The sequence below is a fragment of the Strigops habroptila genome, chromosome Z, assembly GCF_004027225.2.
Source record: "Strigops habroptila isolate Jane chromosome Z, bStrHab1.2.pri, whole genome shotgun sequence".
Taxonomy (NCBI): Eukaryota; Metazoa; Chordata; class Aves; order Psittaciformes; family Psittacidae; genus Strigops; species Strigops habroptila.
The window spans coordinates 51,305,016-51,328,249 of record NC_044302.2 but is presented as its reverse complement, the minus strand read 5'-3'; the positions used below and the strand labels follow the sequence as shown (position 1 = coordinate 51,328,249).

General features: G+C 44.6%; 1 protein-coding gene across 3 annotated transcripts in view; it reads left to right on the top strand.

The window, feature by feature from the left end:
- Window positions 1-19,815, top strand: part of PSD3 (pleckstrin and Sec7 domain containing 3) — a 112,031-nt gene extending 92,216 nt beyond the window's left edge. For all 3 annotated transcript variants that reach the window (XM_030470601.1, XM_030470602.1, XM_030470603.1), the window contains 4 exons: window positions 1,302-1,459; window positions 2,329-2,473; window positions 5,717-5,860; window positions 10,273-19,815. In XM_030470601.1, coding sequence (XP_030326461.1) covers window positions 1,302-1,459; window positions 2,329-2,473; window positions 5,717-5,860; window positions 10,273-10,485 — 660 coding nt within the window. In that variant the 3' untranslated portion in view covers window positions 10,486-19,815. The remainder of the gene's footprint in view (window positions 1-1,301; window positions 1,460-2,328; window positions 2,474-5,716; window positions 5,861-10,272) is intronic.
- The last annotated feature ends 3,419 nt before the right edge of the window (window positions 19,816-23,234 follow it).

Sequence of the window (23,234 nt, the reverse complement as noted above, 5' to 3'; positions counted from 1 at the left end):
GAAGGGTCTGAGCAGCAGCAAGTCCTGAGCCTGCAATAGCTGGGCCTCTGTGAGGGAGGATGAGATGAGCAGGATGCTTTGTCCTCTCTTGTAGCAGATGGTCACTCCATCCATTGAAACTCATCCTGGAGAGCCATGACCAAACCCAGTCTGGCTGAGAGCAGATGCCTTCCGCAGTGGCGTAGTTGCCTCTGAGTGCAGCCCTGGTCTGTGTGCTGTCAGATAAGCCCTGTAAACCAATTCACGCATGTTAACCAGCTCCTCTTCAGGGCGGGTGCCTCTCTGGGAGCTTAAGCTAGTGCTGTCCCTGCACATGCTCTGTGTCCTGCACTCTGTTGCCTGCTAAACCGCATCTTGTAACTCTTGTGTTCAAGTAGAGGGATCAGTAGTTAACCACATGCCTGCAGGGAACTACTCCTCTGTTTTGCAGCTGTCACACCCCCTCCCTTGGTGGGTGTTTCAGATGAGACTGATTTTTGTGAGGTACTAAGGGGAAGAAATAGAGTCAATTGCAGATTGCTTTGGCCTGTCCTTCAGAAACTAGGCATATGCCGCATTGCTGGCAAGTGACTTTTCCTTGGAAAAGGTCCTGGCTTTCCCAAGCCGTTTATAGTCAGGTAGGCTTTAAACTGGACTTGTGGCTACACCATGTTGGTGCCCTTGTCCAGATTCTGTCACTCAGGAGATCAAAGACTGCTCCAAGGCTGATGCTTGCAACACAGAGGAGTTTGACCCCCCGCTTTTGTCATCTGGTGTTAGGAGTGGTACTGTGGATGGTGCTGTGCTTGCCATTTGCAGACCTTGAGCAGAAAGATTTAAAGGAGTTTGATATGTTTGCTTTGTGGAGACTGATGAGGAGGATTCTCCTGTGTGTGAGGGCCTGCCAGGAGGACATACAAAGGTAGTTGTTTGGGAGAAATAAAAATTGAGCAGCAGAGGCTGAGAACCCAAGCAATTGAGCAATGGAGGTGGGGAACAGGCCATGAAGGATTCCTTAAATGTAAGCTAATAGTCCACAGCTATTGTGATAGTCAAATACTCCCTGTTTACTCCTCTTCTTGTCAAGCATATAGTGGAACTACTTTTCTCACTTAAAAAAAGATCAAAAAAGAGAAAGAAAGAGAAAGGAAAAGATGTTAAAGGTAGTGGAAACCACTCCCAAGTGCTCAAGAGACATTTCATTCATTTAATGTACTTTAATACTATTTATGACTATGGAACAAGGTTTTTCTCTAGGTTAAGGAAAAAGGAGTAGCACATGAAGAAGTAAGATGCCATTTTCCCCCTGTTAACTTCTGCAGGATGAATATAAGCCAGAAAAGGCTTTGTCAGAGGAAGATCTGAAGAATGCAGTTAGTGTGCATCATGCGCTGGCATCCAAGGCAACAGACTATGAGAAGAAACCCAATGTCCTAAAGCTTAAAACAGCAGATTGGAGGGTCCTGCTTTTTCAAGCCCAGTAAGTGCTCACTTCTGTTTTGTGCCAGTCATTGAGGGAAGAAAGCAGTGCTGAAGGAGGGATAAATTCATGCCTGGACAGGTTAAGAGGTTCAATCTGTTTATTTGATCAGAAATAAGATGAAGTAGTTATTTGATTACAGTGCAAAAGTAGTTCATGAGAAAGAAGCATCATGTTTTAAGAGGCTTTTTAATCTAGCTGAGAAAGGCATAACAAGATGCAGCAGCTGGAAGCTGAAGCTGCAGGAAATTCAATTTGGAAACAAGGCACAAACTTACAACAGTCAGGGTGATTAATCATTGAAACAAATGACCAAAGGCAGTCTTGGATTGTCTGTCTCCTGATGTCATCAGGTCCTAGCGGGATGTCTTTCTAGAATATACGCTTTGGTCAGAAACAAAGTTACCACTTAATACAAGAATAATTTGATTAGGATCTTCAGGCTGTGATATCCAGACAGAACAGATGACCTGCCTTTTGCTTCTGACATTAAAAACCTGTGCATCAGTCTTGAGCATGAGCCCTTTTCTACTGAGATTCATGTGAAACCTCTTAGAAATCTGTGGTGTCCAGCACAGCTAAGACCCTAGGACATACGTCTGAATCAGGGCACTGGTTGTTTCTGTCGCCTCTGTCATTTGGATTGGATTAGGAAAAGATGCGTGGCAGGGTGAGTTATGGACCTAATCATGAACCAGTCTGTGACTGAGATACCTGACACTAGCTGCTTGCAAAGATAGACCAGAAGACTGAGCAGACTCCAAGACTTGTCCGGTTCTGGTTATTTTCGCTTTTAAAATGCCATTGAAGGGGTGGGAAAAGTAGAGGAGACTGAGTCAACAGGTGCTTAAAATGTGTTTCTTCTCCAGGAGCCAAGAAGAAATGCAGACCTGGATCAACAAGATCAACTGTGTGGCTGCGGTCTTCTCTGCACCGCCGTTCCCAGCGGCAATTGGCTCTCAGAAGAAGTTCAGTCGCCCACTCCTGCCAGCCACCACAACAAAGCTATCTCAGGTGAGCTGTCTTTATGTAGAGGGTAGGTGATAGTGATTTCTCTGGCTGGCTGGAGACTGGATGGTGGTCTTCGGCATTGTTTTGAGGCTGTTATCACTAGCATTCCTAGGAAAGGGAGGCTTGCACAGTAAATCTCTGCTCGTTTCCTGATGCAAGGTTTGAAGTGGGGAGAGAGAAAGAGTAGACTTGAATATAATTGTTTTATGTTTTTGAAGAAAAGGAACAATCACTAGTGTTCCTAGTACCAGATATAGAATTTTCATTCCATGGTTATGGCTCTGCAGAGGACATTTCAAATACTGTCTGACTGGTGGGGTGTTTTTTGAATATGTTTGTTTATTGCTACTCATTTCAGGGAAAATGGTCTTTGGCTTATTGGGGTGATAAAAGGTGAAAGCTGATGCATCAGGCAAGCATCAATTATATTTCTCCCAAAATACTTTTCCAATTCTTACCAGCTCAGGGATTTCTTGTTTAATGTATATTTATAAACTGTCTCTTACATGAACATCTTTGGTCTCCCCTTGTGATCACATAAGCTTTTAGCTTCCGCAGCATCCTGTGGCAGGGAATTTCACAGCTCTACTACTTCTTGCACGAAAAAACACCTACTTCTGCTTGTTTCAGACAGGCTGTACCTGATGCTTGTGCCCATAGCTCTGTGTACTCTGGGAGCCATGATGCACGCCTGCAATTCCTCGTGTGCTGGCAGGAACACGGTATTGATTGCGTTGATCAGGTTGACAGTGGCAGAGGTGACAAGTCCTTGACGATCTAGTACAGAGATCCCAGTGCTAGGTCTATACTTTATGAGTAACCTCCTTTAGTTTTTAAAGTCATCTGCCCATGCTGGATTGCATCTTAAATGCTTTTTTTTTTTTTTTTTTTTTGCCATCTTCATAGCTTAGCAACACTCCTTGGAAACCATTATCTCATAATCTGCATTTCTTTAAGAGGGTGGGGGTTTTTATGTCACCCCTACTTTTTCCCTCTCTGTGGCAGTAGCCTTTCCTCTAACAGTGTGGTGACCGACTTTCCATCTTCTATTCTGGGTTAAAGTTTGAAACGTATCTCATACAGTATAATACTAACTTGTCTCATCCTTGTGGTTTTACCTTTTGATCATGCATGCCTTTTTAAAAATACTGTATGGCGCTTCAGTAATTTACCCCCAGTCACCAAAAAAAAGCTTTTTTACTCACTGTTGTTCTGTGTGATTGTTCCATTTAGCATGTTGTTTCCTAGTGTCATTGTTTCCATTTAATCTGGAAAGGAAAGAAATAGAACACAGCTCTGTGGCTTGTGTCTTGAAGAAGGGGAGACACGAAAAGTGGAATAAGATAAGCTGTTTTAGCTAAAGGCAGAAGAATGTGAAGTGTTCAAAGCAGATAAATTCAAAGGCAAGCAGAAGCATGTTTGCTTTTATCTGTCAGTGTGGAAAAGCTGCCAGCAGGCTGCTTCTCATTTGGCAGACAAAAAAAATATGAATTGTCAAATCTCTGTGGGTGCTGTTTAGGATTTTGTGGGCCGAATCATGATGGACAGAACTTCTTCAAAGGGCCTGTTCCTGGTCAGGCAAAAGTCGGTATGCAGTGAGAACCTAACGTGGGTGAGGGAGAGAGGTTGGACATGACAGGTTTTGCAAGATTATTGTACCAAGTTTCCTTTCAAAAGCAAATCAGTGTCTGATCTTGGTTAGTCCAACCTAAGAGGGATGTGACAAAGCTATATATAAAGGAACAACCAGTCTAGAAAAGATCCGCTAGGGTTTGGGGTTTTTTTCCCCTTTTTTTCTCTGAACGTGCATGCACACACAAAAGCTGCAAAGGGCTGCTGCCCTGAAAATTACAAGTGCCAAATTAATAGCTGCTCAAAGACCTCCTGTCATCAGGCTATGGAACTCACTGCAACAGGATGTCACTGAGGCCAGGGATTCAGCACAATGTAAAGAGTGATTGGGCGCTAATAGAGCAAGCATATCCAGGGTAGTTACTAACAGCAACAGGAATTTTTGGCAGCCAATAGCGAGTGGTTTGAACCCTATGATGTATAGGCGGAGGCAAATTATCCCACATGTTTTTTTACTTCGGTTCTCTTGCAAAAGAGTTGAAACCCAAGATTAGCTGGGGCTCAACTATCATCCTCTGTAGAAGTTTTTCCTCTTTCTGCTCTTTTGCACAGCTCCAGCTCAGTGAGCCAAGAGGCTCAGTCCCTGGTGTGACTCAACAGTGCTGTGCAGGCATGTCCAAGCTGGGCTTGAAGCTGCAAGCTGCGCAGTCACACCACAGGGGGACAACTGCTGGCAGCTATCCCCTCTTCTGAGGCTAGGTGCATGCACAGGACCTGAGCTGGGTACTACCCGCTGTTATGACTCTGCCTAGGTCACTGAGATCTGCATAATCATGTCTCTATTTTGGACTTACCTAATTCAAACATAAATTCAGATCCAAGCCTATAAATGGCCAGAAGGCCATGCTGCAGGAGCTGGAAACCTTCTGAGCAGAGAGAAGGTTACCTGACAGATGGACTGGAGGAAGTGAGTGGGCCTGGGATTATGATAAAGGAAATTGCCTCGAAAGGGGGAGTAGTATCTCTTCACTTTCTCCAGCTGCACAGTGGGATAAAGGCTAGTAGCAGCTTAGTAAAATGAAATACCTTTTGGGGATTGGACAGCCCTTCCTCTTCTGGATGCACTGTATTGTTCGGAAGAAATGGAAGCTGCAGACCAGAGAGCGTTTGGTGGTGCAGAAATGGAAAGAGCCCTGATTTCATGTTCTTTCTGTCCTGGAAGGAGCTACTTTTACATTGCAAAGACCTGAGGCAGGGTGTTTGCCTGTCTCATTCTGTCCTTGGTCTGACTGCATGCACAACAGCCTTAATTAATTTGCCAAAAAATGTGTTAGAGCAGAAGTGTCATGTTGTCAGTAATGCTCTGCAGCAAGCTGCTTCCGTTGCTCTCAGCAAGGCAAGGGATGACAGGTTTGCTGTCCTTCCCGGTGGCATCTGCTAGCTGCCGAGTTTTTCTGCAAACTTGGCCACTTTGCTTGGGTGCCTTTGAGAGAGCTGTTGGGGACAGAGCTCTGGGGTAACAGACCTTATCAATCTGATTATGATTAGTTAAAGGAGAGAAGGAGAGAAAGAAAAAGAAACTAACTCGTATTATTGTACAGGGATCTCTCTATTTTCCTTTGCTTATCAAATATTTTAGATTCTGTCTCTTAAGTGCCTGATGTGTTTTTCAAGGATGAACAGCTGAAGTCCCATGAAACTAAGCTGAAACAGATCTCCACTGAGCTTGCTGAACACCGCTCATATCCTCCTGACAAGAAGCTCAAGGGCAAGGAAGTAGAGGATTACAAACTGAAGGACCACTATCTGGAGTTTGAGGTATGTATGGGGAACATGATTACTTTTACTTTTTGATTGTACTTTTTGTATGAGGCAGCTGGTCTTATATTTTGGGTACAGTTCTAAGTTGTGCATTTTTCACCAAGGAATATGTTCTTATCAGACAGGTCTGTTACAACAATCCCAGAACCTGGGATGTTGCTCCATTTTCTGATAAGGACTTCCTGTGACCTTAGCCATGAATTTAGCTCCTCATCTGTAAAATAGAGGATATGCCAGATGTACCTATTTGAAGAGATGATAAGGTCTTCAGGCAGGAGCTGTCTCATGCTATAGGACTATGCGTTGCATACTGTGTTGGCACCTCAATCTTTACAGAATGACTACATTCTTCAGTAATGCAGATCATGATAATTGTCTTCCACTGGTATGTTCTGAAGGAACTGCTCTTCTAAAATTATTGTCATAGGCATGCCACATCACAGCCATTAGTGCTGTGTACCAGTGAGTGAGCTGGATGTCAGGAAAAGCAGGAAAACGGTAGAATTAAAGATCACAGGACTGAGTGATGCAACTTAGACAGCTGCATTAGGAGGTTGTTCTGAGTATTTGACAGCAGCTTTTGTCCATCATAGTGTCTGCCACACTGTAGGGCTGTGTGGGAGGGGCTCAGCGACCAGTAGGTGCCTGGTATTTTTCATCCCTGCATCTCTGAGTTTTCCCTTCCAGGAACTGCAAGTCAGTGTTGCCTTGGGTCTGAAAGGATCACACTTTAGATAGGCAGTGCCTGGCAAGGAGAATCCATAATGGGAAGAAGAGGCAGATAAGCCAAAAGTCAGAGAGGCCACCAGAGGCAACAAAAGCCTCCAGAACTGAAGTGAGCTTCCTGCCATGTGTTATATAAGCTGGAGAAAGAAAGACAAGGAGGAAGGTCCAGATAAATAACAGGCTTTTCAGCTGCTTCTCCGTCCGTGGGAAGATGATAGAGCAAATTCTCCTAGAAATCACTCCAAATACATTAAAGACAAGGAGGTCATCATGAGTAATCAGCATGGCTTTATGGAGGGGAAATAATGCCTAGCCAACATGATAGCCTTCTACAATGAAATGTCTGGTGTGATGGACGAGAGTAGAGCAGTGGATGTTGTTTGTTCATGAATATAACAAGGATTTTGATATTGTCTCCGCTAACATCCTCGTAGAAGCTGATAATGTGTGGACTAGGAACTTGACACTAAGGTGGTTTGGAAACTGGCTGAACAGTCAAGATCAATGGTTGTGATCAATGGTGTAATGTCAGTTTTGAACACAGCACTTGGGTGTACAGAGCAAGCCTGTACATCTGTACACTTAGGGGGTCTTGTGCAACTTGGGAGAGCAAAGAGGTTCTTGGGTTTGGGTCCTTGACACAAAGTTTATTTTCTATCACTTCTAGAAGCACAGTGAGTTAGGATGAAATGTAGGCTGGACTGTTAGATGATTTTAGTAAGATTGATGGAGAAAGAGATAGTTGGGGGTTTTTTTCTGTTTTCTGTCAATTTTATCATGGCAGTCTTTAGAGAAACATTTCTCAAGTACCTTAGTACAAACCAGAACCAGTACAGCCCAGGAAACAAAAGCTGCCTTCTTCCCTAGTGAAAGCCTTGAGCAGCAATTGAACTGTGCAATTCAGATATGTGATGGGCACTGCAGGAATGCATGTCTAGGTGATGATGGTGATTCAAGGTGCTGATATGCAATACTGTGTTACCTTCACACTTGGCACAAAGTTCGCAGGCCATGCTGAACTACCAACAGGCAGTAAAAAAACCCCAAAAAACCAAAACCAAAGGTGAGCTGTATGAAAATCCTGAATGGGAAATTTCCCCTGGTTTTGGGTTTCCTCACCTTCCCTTCAGAATACAATCCTGTCAGGATGAGGCAGGAGGTGGTGACAGACCTTACTGTATTGGGTCAAAGCAAAAGGGCAAGAGGCAGGTGAGGCAGTATCTTGTACTTGGCTCTTTCAGGCTGAGGCTGCAGACCAGACCTGGCATCCATGTACAAAGGGCAATGATGATACATCTCCAGAAGCACATCAAAAGGGCCTTTGAGTCCCAAAGGAAGCAGAATAGTCCCATTAGAAAAGCAGAAACCAGATTTCTTTTCTGCAGGCCCTTGCAATTCCCTTTTTTCTTATACCCACTAGTGTTCCCTTCATTCTTATTCTGGATGAAAGACAAGTGAAATGGTGTTTCCCCCTGAGGGCAGGTGAACCAGATGCCTGTTTCAGGGGTGCAGCCAGGAGCATCTCTTCTTGCTGATCTGTTTACTTGTAGACAGAAAGGAAGGAACATTTCTCTTTGCTTGCTATGTGGGCAAGTACTGCTCCAGATGATGGTTGCTCACTGGAGCAAATTAATGGTTTGAGAGAGATCTTTTGAGTGCTGTCAGGTAAAAGGTGAAGATAGAAATTTGAGGGGTGGCTATTTCATCTCCTCTTTATTATGTGCCCTTGTTCTTCAGCGATAACGTTGCAGAAGCTTTTGAATAGTTTTCTTTAACTTTTTTTTTTTTAAGTTTTGTGGTTTACTTTCTTGACAGAATTTTCCAGATTAATTTCTTTTAAGGAAAATTTTCCACCAGCTTTAATACCTACCTTCAAATGTCAGATCACTGAAAGAGCAAGCTTGTTGCAGTTGAAATCAAAATAGAAACTTCCAAATGCATTGCTTAATTGCAATAGAAATCATGGGCCTACAAAGTCCACTGGCAGACTTGCTGGGCAGAAACTGCATTGGATTTCCATTCTGAATGGCGGGGTCCATTGACTCTGGTGGCGTTTACTGGACCAACAAAAAGTGGAAGTCCATGTAGTGGTAAAGTCCCTCTCCCCCGATGAATGTTACACTGATCCCAGGCTAAGAGCACTGGCTTGCCTTTTCTTTTTCAGAGGTGTCCCATTCGTTGCATGCTGAATCGTTCATCAGCCCAGTGCGTCACCATAAGGGTTCTGTTTGCTATTTCTCCATTTCCTTTTTTATTGAATGACATATCTTACCTGCTTTATGTGTTTGTCTTTTGTGTTGTGGAGCTGGAGTTCCAGATACGGAATTGATCAGAATGCTTCTTTTTATTTAATTTTTGGGTGGATTTTTTTATGATCCTCCTCTATGTGGTTTTGTTTACTCAAAGGACTGTTTGGAAACCCAGTCACGTTCTCTCCTTGTTTTTAATTTTTCCCTTTATATTCCACACTTCAAAGCAGTTACCAAGTTTTTTGACTTCCTGCCCTTCCTGTTATTACCAGAACTTTATTATTTTATTATAAATTGGAAGAATTTTTCGTAAACAATTTTTCCTCTGTCAGGTACATAATAGTTTGGCTGCTGTTTTGCCACTTTGAAATATAAATTAACAATCAGTATAGATGTTTACTACTTCCATCCCTGACCCCAGCCCACTGAGATCATCTGAATTACAATGCCTGCATAATGTCTTTAGTGGATGTCAGGGGCACATTATTAAACAAATCCCTGGGAGGTGGGTTGCTTTGTGCTCAGGACCTCCTGCACCAGCTTCTGTTTTTGAGGTCTTCTGTTAATGTACCATCATTTTGTTGGTTGCCAAGATGTTCTGTGCAAAAAGATGGTATTGTGGCACAGAGCAAAATCTTCCCCTTGGAAAGGGATAGCTCCACTCCAAAGAACAGAACAAGTGGGGCACAGTAGAGTGAACTTTTTGCAATTGTAAAATACAGATGTCTGGACAGAAAGCAACCTTCATCATTCACCATGAGTGGCCCTGTCAGGGAAACATACCTTGCTGCTTTCAGCCCCCTCATTTGCTTCTTTTTGTTAGAATTTGGTCTTGCAAAGCATCCTCTCACAAGCTCAGTGGTGGCCAAGCCAGTACAATCTGAGTTTAGGAGTGCCCTGCTTTGGTTTCTGCTCCGGGCCTAAAGTAAGGAAAAGGACCTGCTGGTGCGAGTGGAGGGTTGCAGGGGAGAGCTGTAGCAAACCAGAGCAGGACTTTTGTTGTCCCTTACTTTTCTGCACTCTTTCTCCATCCCTGCATGGGGCACGTAAGATCTCGGTATGTGTGAGCACAGAATATGACTCAGTGTGACTGAAGTCAGCAAGCTCTCGCTTGGCTTTGTTACTTGGAAATCCTTATATGCTTCAAGTAGCTGAAAGCCACTGTTCAGCAGAGCACTGGGGATTTGTTTGCTGCTGAGGGTCTCTAATTGCACAGCGCTCCTGGGCTCAACCTGCCTCGAATCCTTTTTGTACAGTGTAATTTACATTACCCACCATTGTTCATGTCCACATCAGGCACCATTGTTCCCATCTGTATTAGGCTCTTGACTTCCTTCAAGGCCAGCAGAAAGCATTAAGTTATGCATATGGTATCTCAAGTGCTTCTACAGAATTTTTTGAAGGCTGATTCAGGTTTTTCTTTTAATTTCCCAGAAAAATCGCTATGAGACTTACGTTAGTCTCCTGAAAGAAGGGGTGAAGGATCTGCTGAGCGGAGGAGAGAATGATGCGCCAGGTCTGAAGAAATCCCACTCGAGTCCCTCATTGAACCAGGAGTCTCCAGTTAGTGCCAAGGTGAAGCGCAACATCTCGGAGAGGAAGGACTACAGGCCAGAAACACCCAGCATTAAGCAGAAGGTCACTTAAGGGGAACAGCCATGAAGCAAAGTACCGGTGTTCAAAATTTTTCCATTTAATAACCTGTCATTCACAAAAAAAAAGAATAAGTGCATCTGCCTGAATGGGGTGTTAGTGACATTTTCTATTGTATATTTTTGCTGTTTCTGTGCAGATTGTGGGAGATGTCTTTGCTCCTGCTTTGCTTTGCTTCGTTAATTTATCATTTAGCAGTTGAAGCATCGGGACTTTCTTGTGTTGTTCTGTTTCTAAAGGAGCTCGGGGAGGGGTAGAGCGCTGTAATGTATATTCTGTCTCTTCCCCATTTATCTCCTCGCATCGGCACGTGGCTTTCATCTCTCAAGTCACTTGTCACTTTATCGACGTGGTGGGTGGGAAAAGTAACTGGACAAATGCTGCAGTGCTGTGGAAGAGAGCTGTAGCTGTGAGAAGAGCTGTGCAAACAGGCAGCTGCAGAAGGCTGGCTAGAGCTAGGGGTGCTGGGAACACTGGCTTCCTGACAATGTGAAGCATGTTGGTACTGGTACATAGCAGCAGTAAATAGTCATTGTTGCTTATCATTATTGCGTTGACCCTGGACCCACGAGCACGAAGGAGTGAAACCTGGTAACCTCTGGCAATGCTGGGATTCAAATGCAGCATTTGAATAATTTTTTTGCTTTCTCACAAGCAAAGAGCCTTCTCCTGAGTTAGCAGGCTGGGGGGTATCCAAACCTGTGCTGTCTCTGCAGTCAGGGAGATGAGGGATCTCTTGACCTCCCAGTCAGAATGCCTACCTGGGCTTTAAGTTTATTTGTGGAGGAGGCTGCTGTAAATGTCAGCCATTAGCATTGTATTTTAAAGACAAAGGGCCTCTGTGTAGTTTTTAATTATATGCTCTCACTTAGCTGCTATATAGAGCCTTATGATGTATTGTTCCCTGATGCTCCCCCTTCCAGGAGTTTCCTTGTCGGTGTGGACAGATAGGTGTTTGTAATTTCTCTGCTAGTGACAGAGCCCTTTTCCTTTTCTCTTCAGTAACGGGTTCTCCTCAGCTCTCCATTTTTCTGCTTTAGCTCACCTATAGATGGAAGAGGCTGGTGCAGACTGGAGAAGGGGACAGATGTCCTCACTTTGGGCTGGGTTTTGATGTCACCCTGGCTGCTCTGTGCGTGGAGGCCAGCACAAGGCAGCCTCAGCTTTGGCAGATCTTACTCTCTACCCACCACGAACCAGCCCACCTTGCAGGTCCTGCGTACCATGCACCAGGCTCTCAGAAAGGAGCGCAGAACAGGGAGAGACCACCATGGGTAAAGCTTTTCATAACTGAATGCCCCCTGGTTTGTGCCACAGATCCCTCAGGGCCATCAGTTTTCAAGCACAGGGAGTAGAAAGATGATGTAGAAATCATTTTCCTGCTCTTGACCCTCTTGTCTGCGTGGCATCGTGGCTCTGCAGAGAGCACTGGCTCACCTGATACTTAACACCCTGGGTTTTAACCTCAGGTTTGATACTGGCCCACTGGGTGAGCTCAGACAGGTCTCTCCCATTTTGCATCACCCTTCCCCTACGTGTAGTACAACCAAACTAGCCTTTCTTTTGTTTATTGTGCCAGACACAGGGCAGCCTTTTCTGATGGATGTAATTCTTAGTGCCTAAAGAGAAGTCAAGATCAATGCAAGGATTGTTCAGAAACACACTGATGTTTCCAGCCCAAGTAGTCAAAGGGCCATACATCAAAAAAATTACCACCTGAGTGGCTTTGTGCCCTGCCAGACTTGCCAAAGGGTCCAAGTCAATTAGTCTAGCTTATTGAACTGCCAGTTCCATGTGCAGGACAGGGAGTGATCAAAGAGAGAAGGACCGTAACAGGCACTGCATGACTTGCCTCCCCCACTGAGGACCACCGTGCAACAGCTTTCAGCGTGCTGTGCTCACTGTTGGCTGTGACGGAGACGTTGCACTCTCAAGTGCGGGAGGTGGTGAAGCAAATTGATCCTTGCAGTTGCTGCTCAGCAGCAAAACCAGAGGGATTGTTCCTATGTGTGATGCTGGGACACATCTGGTGTCTGCCACTGATAGAAGTCAGGAGGCTGGCCCCTAACTCTGCTAAAACTGCAGAGTCCTGAACAGAAAGCATCGCGCTAGAAGTTGTGCATGCTTACTACAGTGGAGCAAACGTGCAGTCCTCTTATTGAAGAAGAGAGATGCCTTCTGCTGCTTGGAGCCAAAGTGATTTGGTGCAGTATGCCGTGTTAAAAGACTCGGTGCAGACAGGTGCATGATAGTGCTCATTGGGAGGGATTGTTTGAATTAATCAAGTGTGGTAGATCAACAGCTCACGAAGGGGAACAAAGCCAGATCCCTGCAGCTGTTCATCATGCTCTAGTGGTTTAAAACAAGCCGAAGAGAGAGTAGAAGAAATTCATTTAGGGAATGCTGAATGCACATTTGGGAAGAAAACTTGTCCTGTTACAGGTGACAGTGTTAGTAAGCATGCAGAAGAAACAAAAAATAAATGCGCATATTTGTAAACGGGCCTTGGTTGGCTGTCAGGGTGGGGTTGTCCAGATGAGCTTTTCAAACACAGGCCGGAATACACCCAGCAAACCTCTTGTGATTATGGAGTGCAGTGCTTTAAAAGGCAAAGAGGTGACATTTAACTTTTTTTTTCCTCCAGCTTTAAAAATATTCTGGTTGCTCTAGACTGCAGTTAAAGAAATTACTTGTGTAAAATGCATTGCCCAGCTTTGACACAGAAACAGGATAATTCCTCTTCAAAGTCATTGCAAAGGAGATAATTTGAAACAATAAGAAAAGTCAAAAATGAACTGCAGAAATGGTTGGTTTTTTTTCTCATTTTTTATTCTCTGTTTCCATGTGTACTTATAAATGGATTAGGGTCTGTTTTTTAAAGTCTCATCTGGGCTTAGCAAATGCAGTTCCTTCAATGCGTGTTTTAGTCATTAAACATTTGAGCTTGGAGCACTCTTGGTGAGACTGCTGAGGCATGCAGATTAATTTACTGAGGATTTTTCAGGTTCTGCTTAAGTTTTAATTAATGCCATTTTGCTCCATTGCTTTACAAATTCTAGTCATCCCAAGCACCCATGCAAAAATGCGCATTTCAGAAGCTGAGAGAAAAAGGTGATCCTGTTGTGAATGCCTATGGCTTCTGGACTGCCTTGGGAATAGGATCATCTATTAAGCAGCATGTAGATGGTATAATAAAGGCTGGGGACAGGTTCTGAGAAGGTCTCAGTGGTGCATCTGCTTGGGTGGCACCACTGAGAGTCTGGCCAGATGGCTTTGCATTGCTCTGCCTTTCTGCTGAAATGTTTGTTTTTAGCAGAGATCAGAGCTTGACCTTAGTGACTCTGGAGCTCCTGTTGCAATGCGTGAGGATACTCTGCTGGTTTCCAGCCCTCCTCCGGGACTCATCATGCACCTGAACTTGGTATCAGCGGCGCAGCCTGCAGCTTTCCGGGGGTGCTCAGTGCGAACAGGAGTTATTGGCAGACCACCATGAGTGTGTGTGTGTGCAAGCCAGGGTTTGCGTCAGTGAAGCTGGGAGGTTTCATCCTTCCTTGTCATCTTCCCTGCTGCAGCATGCAAATGTTGCTCAGGCAAAGCTTCTGCCTGCTCGTTCAGAGGGGGGGATGCAAGGAAAGGATACAGCTTTTTGTATCCTCTCTATAAAGATGCAGACAGAGGTCTTGGAGGACCCATCCTGCTCTGAGGCATTGCTGGTTGTTCACCTTCCAGGGGCTGGACCATCTCCTCTCCCTGGCTGAGGGAGGTGAGGTAGGAGAGGGCCTCACTGGGTCTGCACTTGGCATCAGAGAGGTGAGGGAGAAGGACAAAATTGCCTTCCTCTTGCCCCACTGAGCAACCAAAGCAGGTGAGATACTCTCCTGAAGCCAAAACCACACTCTTCTCAATGAGTCAGCAAGATGCAGAAGTCTGGTGGAGATGGTTTTCTTTCAACAGCAGCTGCGAAAGAGACCCTCTGGGCCGGCTGTGTGTTTGTGTGTGTCTTGCAGATAAATCACGCATGGACCAGTGAACATGACTACAGATTTTAAATCCAGTATTTATGTTGTGTCTTTAATTGATGTAGAGAGATAAGTCAGCCAGCAGAGTGATTAATGCAGGGGAGCTGTGGGGGAACGCTATTCAGCTGTGACGCTGGCTCAGACAGTTTTTCATCTGTAGCCAGCCACTTGTAAATGGTTACCAGAAGCTTTCTAAGGGCTTGTAACAGTTCATCCCTTAAGTGCTTTCCCTCTGATCCCATCTGCTCCTAGGATGCAGTCTGCCCACATCTGGGGGCTCTCCTGGACCCCTGCTTTGAGCAGGAGTTTGGACTAGCAGACCTTCAGAGACTGGAATTGTTTGGTGATTTTTTCACAGCCCCAGTGCCTTCTGGTAAGGCTCGTGATTCTTCTGGCTTGAAACAGTCAGTATTCTTGCCTTTCTCTGGTGAGGGAGTGAGGTTCTTGCTTCATTAGAGCAGCCTGTTCAGTGAGGAGGTGGATGTGGCAGTGGAGAAAGTCAAAGGTTGCAGGGTAATCACTGGGCTTCTGCAGGTAGTGAATGGCAATGTACTTGGAAGTGGGGAAGGCTTTTCTCTGCAGACAGTATACCGCTTACCATGTCTACATTCTCCATCCCTAAATCAATTTTGACCTTATCACAGTTAGTCTGACAGCTCCTCCTCCTTTTCTGTCAAGCTGCTCCTGTCTGTCATCTTAGCACCTCAGCTGCTTCTGTATAACAGGTCTCTTCCCTTCCATGCTTGCAGAAACCCAGAAAATTTGACTGTCCCATCTTGCCTTGAGAAAACCTGCTCTGAAGCAGCGCTGCGTTGAATGGATAACCCTGTGAACAGCTTTCTCGTTCTGCTCCTTGGTAGCCTGGTTTCCAGCCACAGTTATAGCTGGGAGGTGTGAGACGGAGCTTCAGACTGCTGTGATCCTCTAGTGTTAGCTGCAGGGATGCAAGGTCCCCCCTCCCACACTCAGACCAGACACTTGAGACATTCCTGGTCTCCTTTCCGAAAGTCTCAGAGGCAGAGGCAACCCCTGCTGTGGGGAAACTTTGAAACGCTGTTTTGCAAGGAATTGGGAACTTTGCAAATCAGGCCATACCTCTTGCAGCCTTTGGGAGCGGTGTAGAAAACTAAAATAATTAAAAGAAAACCTATTTTCAACCAGTGTCCCTCAAGCAGAGAGAGATGGTATCCAGGTTATCGGAATTACCATCTTTTTGCAGAGGCAGAGGCAGTATAGACACCTTATCTTCAGCAATCTTACAGCTTGCTGCTGGTTTGAACTTTCCCTGGTATTGCTCTCCCTAGGCTCTGGGATGTCACATCTGCTCTGAAGAGGGCAGTTATGAAGTCCACATTTCTCCTCAGAGCACAACCAGAGCTTCTCAGCACGTGTCCCCAGGCTCCGTTAACTAGGCTGCCTAGAGGGTCGAACTGAAGAAGCTGTCTCAGAAATTTCTTTGAAAGAGCTGATCTCCCTCTTGTGCTCTTCAGAGGGTATTTTTAGTGCATACAGAAGCAGTGTGCCTGGCCTCGCCTCTCTCCCAGAGCTCTCCCAGCAGCATACGCGTAGTCTGGTGAGCTGCTTCACCTGCAGCTTCTCCGTGTGGGACATGAACATTTGCTCCAGCTACAAGAGGCTTTATCAGCCTCCAGAGAAATGATACTGCCTAAGCTGAGCACCAGTGCATAGGACAATGATACTGTAGGAATACCAGTGGCTGGTCACCTGCTGGGGAATGTGTGTTTGAGCATTGCCCTCAGGGCTGGGGGTAATTAGAAAGGCTGGCTTCCTTTTCCACCTGCACTGTGCTGCTTGAGGAACTGTCCCTACCACCTGCTGCTTTTCTCCTTTGTGACAGCAGCACCCTCAACCAGGGGTGCCACAGTCGCGTTACGAGGAGGCTGGTTTAAATGAGAGCAAGGAGAACAGGTCCCCAGGGAAGTGTGTCTGGTTGCCATTTGGGAGTATCTGCTCTCCTGTTGGCAATACCCAGTTGAACAGAGAAAGGAGGCAGGCTCAGCCCTGCCTGAGAGAATGTACCATGCCCATCCACTTTGTTAGCTGTCTTGAGGCTCCTTTTTAATTATTTATTAGAGCACTTCCCTTAGCAAATCCAAGCAACAGCTTTCCCAAGGGCCGCACCATTGACCTGACTTTGCTCCCATGGTCATGAAGAGCAAATTTAGGCCAGCCCAAAGTGTGTTTTGTCCTCCCATTTGAACAATGAGCAGTCATTAAAAATTATAAATGTTTAAACAATGAGGGATGTCCCATGGCATCTGCTGTTAAATCTGTGCCAGGGATCAGCTGGGGTACTGGCCAGAAGTTTATTTGGATGGAGGAAAAGTACATCATTTAGCAATGAAAGGATTGAAAGTGCTACAGATGACAAGGGCAGGATTTTTTCTCTGACATAAACCATTATAATTAGTAGCCACTCTATAGCAGTGGTCTTGGACATAATTCACCTAAATTAGACCAGCGAAAGAAGGTATTTTTGTGTAAGCAGGCAAGGTTTCAGTTTCACTGCTGTTTCCAAGCTGCCATGGAGACTTGCTTGACGCAAAATCCTCTGCCTCCCCTGAGTTTCTTGCTGGAATAAGGGAGGTCAATGATATCCAATCTGTGACACTGCACAGGGCAAACTCTTATCAGTGATTTAAGTCTTACGTCACTTACATGCTTATGGAAACCTCATGCTCAGTGCTTTCAAATTCTGAAAGACTGTAGGAGAAGAAGAGGTGTGGGTTGTATGGGGATTTTTGTTATTTTTTTCTTTGTTTGCTTTTGTTTTTTTGTTCTTTAATTTGTATGTATTCATTAGAACTGTGTCCTCTTACTCGAGGCTGGGATTATAACTTGGCTTAAAGAACAAAGTTTCTGACAGTTTGAGAACTTCAAAATCACTACTCTTTGAGTGAGGTACAATCGGAGGCTTTTACATTACTTGGTGAACATGTTAAAGTGATGCCTATAGATGTGTGTATGTATTTCATAGGTATAGTATGGCTTTTGTGGCTCAGCACTCCAAAGCCTCCTGTTGTTCTTTTCTGAGGCTTGTTTTGGTCAAAGCACGTAAGCAGCTGCAAACTTTGTTAGGTTGTTTGTTGTTCTAGTTGTTCTGAAATTAGGTTAAACAGTCATCAGAGCTTTTGCAGATTTAGGGTATCCCTTGAGCTGCCTTGGTCTCCATGTGTTGTCCACCAGGGGCTGCCTGTTGTCCTGTATGTCAAAAGCAAAGGCTTATATTTGAGAGTCTAAGCAAGGATTACTAGGTGGGATTTTCTGCTATAGCTTAACATCAGGCTAACTCTCTCCCTGTTGATGTCGGCCAATGCCTGCACCAGGATCATCTGACTTCTTCTGAAAATCTCGCTCTGGGGATCTAACACACAGCTTTACTTCTGAAATTGTTCACCTCGCTCTGTGGAAATTCAGCAAGGGTACATCATGTCCAAAAGTGTCCAAGCAGGACAGGTGCCTATGATGTCTCCTGCAGATAGAGTTGTATAGCAGTAGTGAGGGTTTGTTTCTGCAACTGTACAGATTTCCAGAAGAATGTACAGCTCATCAGCAGGGAAAAGAAGAGCAGCAGAACTGAAATATTTCTCTTGGGCATCTTGTATGCCTCTGAGAGGTTTTTCTTTGGAGGTTTAAACAAGCTTCTAACAAGTTGCTGGTCTAAGTAAAAAGACATGAGGAAACGCAGTTTTCCTATTGCGCTCAAGTGAGGGCAACACTACGATTGCTTCCCTGGAAAGGAGAGCAAAGCCTGCAGGTGGGATTCCTACCTGGAGTCATAAAACTTTTATTGTGCAAGTTACCTTGAATCAGTTGAGCAACCTCAATGAAGCCATTGCCTTTGTACTTCACCGGATGATGGCCAGAGTGATTGTGTCTTGCAGGACTGAGACACGAATGGACTGCAGCTCAGGATGAAATGAAGAGGTACATCCCCATCACCTTGCTTTGGGTGAGCTGTGATCCTGTAATCCTTTTTCAGGCACTGAGCTTGTCTCTTGGGTTACCTGCCTCCCATGGTGATGTAGTGGGAAGATGAGGGTGAGACCATCACACACACAGAGTCACAGTTGGGAAAATGTCATTTTCCCTCTGCCTGAGCTGTTTCTGTTTTGTTTCCTTTAGGCCAAGAAAGGGGACTGAATTTTCAGTTATAGTTGTGTGGTACCCATATGGGAAGACTAACACTAGTAGTATTAGTGCAGAAAACCCTTTTGCACTTGCATGCGCACACACCCTGTGCATGTCTTGTTTGCAGATCTTATAGGGCCTGACAGCAGTCCTTCCAAAACCTTTCCTCTGGGTGGCCTCCTATCCCTTTTGCCAAGTGTAGGAACCTTCTTTCTGGTAATCTTGAACTCAGTTTACTCTCATCACTGACTCGCTGGAGTGCTTTTCATGCAACACACTAGAGACGCAGTCCCGGTCTCACTTCTTTGTGGTAACTTCTTGGTCTGCTGTGAAGCAGCATTGAGGTAATCGCAAAATCTTTTCCAGCAGCATGAAACTTGCTGTTCTGACTTCGGGGGCGGTCGTCGTCTCAGGTTTCAGGCTGCCCTACCACCAGGGCACCCCATTTTGTTCCTGGGAATATGCATGGCTAGAACAGCATACTCCTTAGTGGTCAGAGTCAGAGCTGTGCAGACTTAGTCAAGCCCTGGTTCATGGGAGACATTTCCACATGCTGCTGATGTCCATAAGGACTCAAATATATACTGGCTTACACAGAGATCCTTTCCTGAAGCAGAGTTGTCACTCTTTTTCTACAGGTATCGTAGGATGCCCTCCCTTATTCTGCTTCATGTTACTGGTACTAGAGTGATCATTTCCTGATAAATGAAGGCACTTAATCAGTCCTTTTCCCCTTGGAAGAGGACTTTTGGGGATATTGTTATATCATTTAAAATAATATTTTGGAATTTAAGTTTACATTGCTTTATTTTTCACTTGAGGTGACTGTATATAAATATTTTCCTCTATTTTATCATTGCTGATAAAGTAAGCCTATGGTATACAGACAAATAATTTGCCTTTGATGTATTGAAACTGTGAGATATAAAGTAGACTTCTCTCTTGTGTCCATGTTCCTGACTATAACTCTGTTCTCTGTGTTTTTATAAGTTGGAATAAATGTTGCTTACGGGCAACAGAGAGCCTGCAAGCTTACCAATAATTTTTATGTAATTGAAATCAAGCAACCCTAGTGAAGGATCTCACATATGTATAATGATATATGTATATGTACAAACTTTAGAAAGAAATAAACCAAATGTATTTCATCTTCTGCAGTTGAATGTTTTATATTGGAGTCCATACTATTGCTTCCTACAAGAACATAAAGGTGGCTTTACCAGCTCACACAGCAGCCTCTGGCTGTTCTTCTCAGGGAAGATACAGACCCATTAGCTCGTGCAGCACGTTCTGTAGTGCACCCTTCTGATTTCTGGCAGCCAGCAGTTTCAAGGTTTCCTGAGATGGAGAGTGCTTGTACTGTGCCTTTCAGAAACAGCCTGGCCTTGAATACATTTGTCCGAGGCTGGTCCAGCCCCTCACAAATGCACAGCAAACAGTCCTTACTGAAGGAAGAGTGATGAGGCATGTGGTTGGATCCCGTGTACTGCGCGCATACTAGTCCTGTGTGAGGGCAGCTGGAGCATGTCTCTCTTCCTTTTGCATTTCTGCAAGAGGTGGCTGCCCCTCCAGGCTGTTACAGGGTGTGTAGCCTTCAAAGTTACACTGCTTAGCTGTGAAGAGAAACCAAGAAGAGAATTAACTGGTTAAAACCACGTTTATCAGCACATGGGTTGGAAGAGGGAGGCTGCCACAAAGAGCTCTTCAGAAATTATTTGGCATTGACCTCAAAACTGTTAAGAGATTGTTTTGAAGGCACTCTCAAGGTTGGGAATGGGTGATGGCCTTGTGCGTGGGAAGCAAGGACCATGAGTGGCAGAGAAGTCAGCCACTAACAAAGAACAGAAAGCACAGACAGACAGAGGTGGGAGTGGGTGAGAAATAACAGCTGTCCAAAGCAAGAGGAAATAGGCTGTATAACACACAGAAAGCAAACAGCCTTGTGCTTGCAGTTTTTGGGTTGGACATGGCTCAACGTGGGACGGTAGGATACTGTGTAGGGAATGAGTAACAGGGTTAATGAAGAGGACCTGTCCAGAACCAGGTGGGACATGCAGAAGCTTTACAACAGGACTGGAAGCTTGTGTTGAAGGCAATAATAAAGAAGATAGATATGTTTTTTCTTACTAAGATCTCTGTGCATGTTTGACCATCTTGAGATTATTGTTTCTTTGTATTTTTAACTCCTAGAGACTCAACATGTTGCTTTTAGATGAATGGCAAGACCTCCAGCACTTGAGAGTTACACACTTTCCTCCCCCCAAACACACACACACTCTGCCATGGGATGTCAGATTTCTTCATTGCTGTTCCATCCTGGTTTCTTCAAAGCACTCAGGGTTTTTGGTTCCATGCATGCCCCTGTATTAGTACGTCTTTTTCATAAAAGACTAAACAAAGAAGTGGTGAGGATGGGTGGGAGTATTTTACAAAGATGTATTAAATGCTTCCTCTAAGCCGAAATGAATGTTTTAACTGTGTCTGAATGTTAATGTCAGTGCTGCTCACCACATCTTTTCCTATTTTGTCTTCCTAGCTGACAGAGTCAACGCTGAGCATTTTCTGGTGATTTTCTGCCTGGAATCATTAGTCGTGTCACGTTGCTCACAATGTATTAAACTAGAACAAAATGACAGAACAGGTGCATAGTGAAAGACAGATGCATTTATATTCTCTTCATTGTCTGTCCAGTTTCAGTTCAAGATTCCACGTACAGAATATAATTATCAAGGGAGCCTGAAAGGGCTAGCTTGTGTATGCAGGTGAAACCACCAGTCCACAGAAGCTACACATCTCTGGCTCTTCATAAATAATGTAGCATGGGAGAGTGACTTAGCCCAAAAGTAAAGCACAGTTTGGTCTGAAACTGTCATGGGTATCTCTAGATTATAAAGGGAAAGAAGAAGGTTGTTACCCAGCAGAGCACTGATGTGCCGCAGTGGCCTCCTAAATTGCAAGGAAAGGGCAAAAATACCCCGTAGCTTTTAACATAGAGCTTGTGGGGGGATGATATGCTGATGGCCGAGGTTTTTCTCTGTCAGACCATCACATGTTCCAGCTCTTTCTTTCCATGTTTGCTGCTAAATCAATGTTTATCAAAACAAATTATCCCAGCTACTGTATTAGTCATTTCTCCCAGAAAAAAGGGCATCCTAGGAAACACAATCTACTGCACAATAGCTAGCCACCATGCCAGGTTTGCTGTCATGGTCATGCTCATTTTAGGGCATCTCTTCTGGTCCTGTTCCACGGCTATTTTTTGGGTGGATCAGGTGCATAGATGGTGTGGGTCTCTGTTTTACTGATCTGCTCTTGGCAGCGAGACACAGGGACAAGGAGCTTAACTAGGGTGAGGTGGAGGAATTCAAGGCTAAGTAAGTAAACTGATTTGCGTTGGAGAACGTATAAGGTAGTGTGTTGCTATTATGGACTGGAAATTTGTGGGGAGGTTTTGGCCCGTTGTACCTGGGCAGGGTGTATCAGTGATACTGTACAAGGCTGAGATTACCCCAGTAACAACTTGGGAAACACTGGACTTTGGTACAGATGTTGCTGAATTGGACCATTGAGGAAAAAGTATCAAGCAACATGTCACATCCTAGGGAGGAACTTGGGCAGAGAAAGGGAAGTACAAGGGTGGCAAATGGATTGTTCCAGAAACAGAAATAATGATTCTAAGGCAGAAAATCTTCTGAAAAGGAAGAGTGCGGGTACCTACAGATGACTTGCAAACCTGAGCCGACAGGGCTCCCTGTGTCTGGAAAAATCAGTGTGAGAGGGTGGGCTGCAGAGGGATAGATTTCCACCCTGGTAGTAGGTCACATAGGGAAGGAAAGGATTTCCACCCTGGTAATAGGTCATGTAGGGATGGAAGGGGATGGATTTGTGAGTGGATAGTAGATGTGTGTGATTCATAAGGTTTAAGACTGTTAGATTAACAGCTTTATAATTGTGTGTAGTAGGGTGGAAAATAGTATAATTGCAGATTAGCAACAGAGGCGTGTTTATTTGATAATCAGTGTATTGATTACCTAATAGATTGACCAGTTTCTTATTAATGTGTTGCTTAATCACTAAACACTGCTGTTTCCTAGATCAGTAACATCTTGATTTTGCAAGATGGAGAGAGCTGCTTCCTGAAATAAGTTACATGGGGAGAAGGGCGCCAGGAAAGTTCTTACCTAGTCTTAACTTGCTTCAGCTACAAGAAGTTGAATGACTGAGACAACTGCAAGGTTGTCTGTAGGAATATTTGAAAACATTTAAATTATACAGGAGCTCTGTCATTGACCACAAGCCATAAGCTAAGAAGAATGAATCTTGAGAATGCAAGAATAACAGTAAAAGGACGCATCGGGAAAGCAAGGTCTGTGAATTAAAATCTCAGGGACAAACTTTTATAATGCACAAGCATCGTCTTTTCTCAAAGAACAAACACTACTTGTCTGCACCTGTGAAGGCACTGTGAGTCTTTAGCTGTGCAGTCTTGAAATGTAGGTGAAATGGACTGTACAGATGGCTATAAGACTGCAGAAGAAAGCAGAATACAGCATTGGGGACTGAAAACTCTGT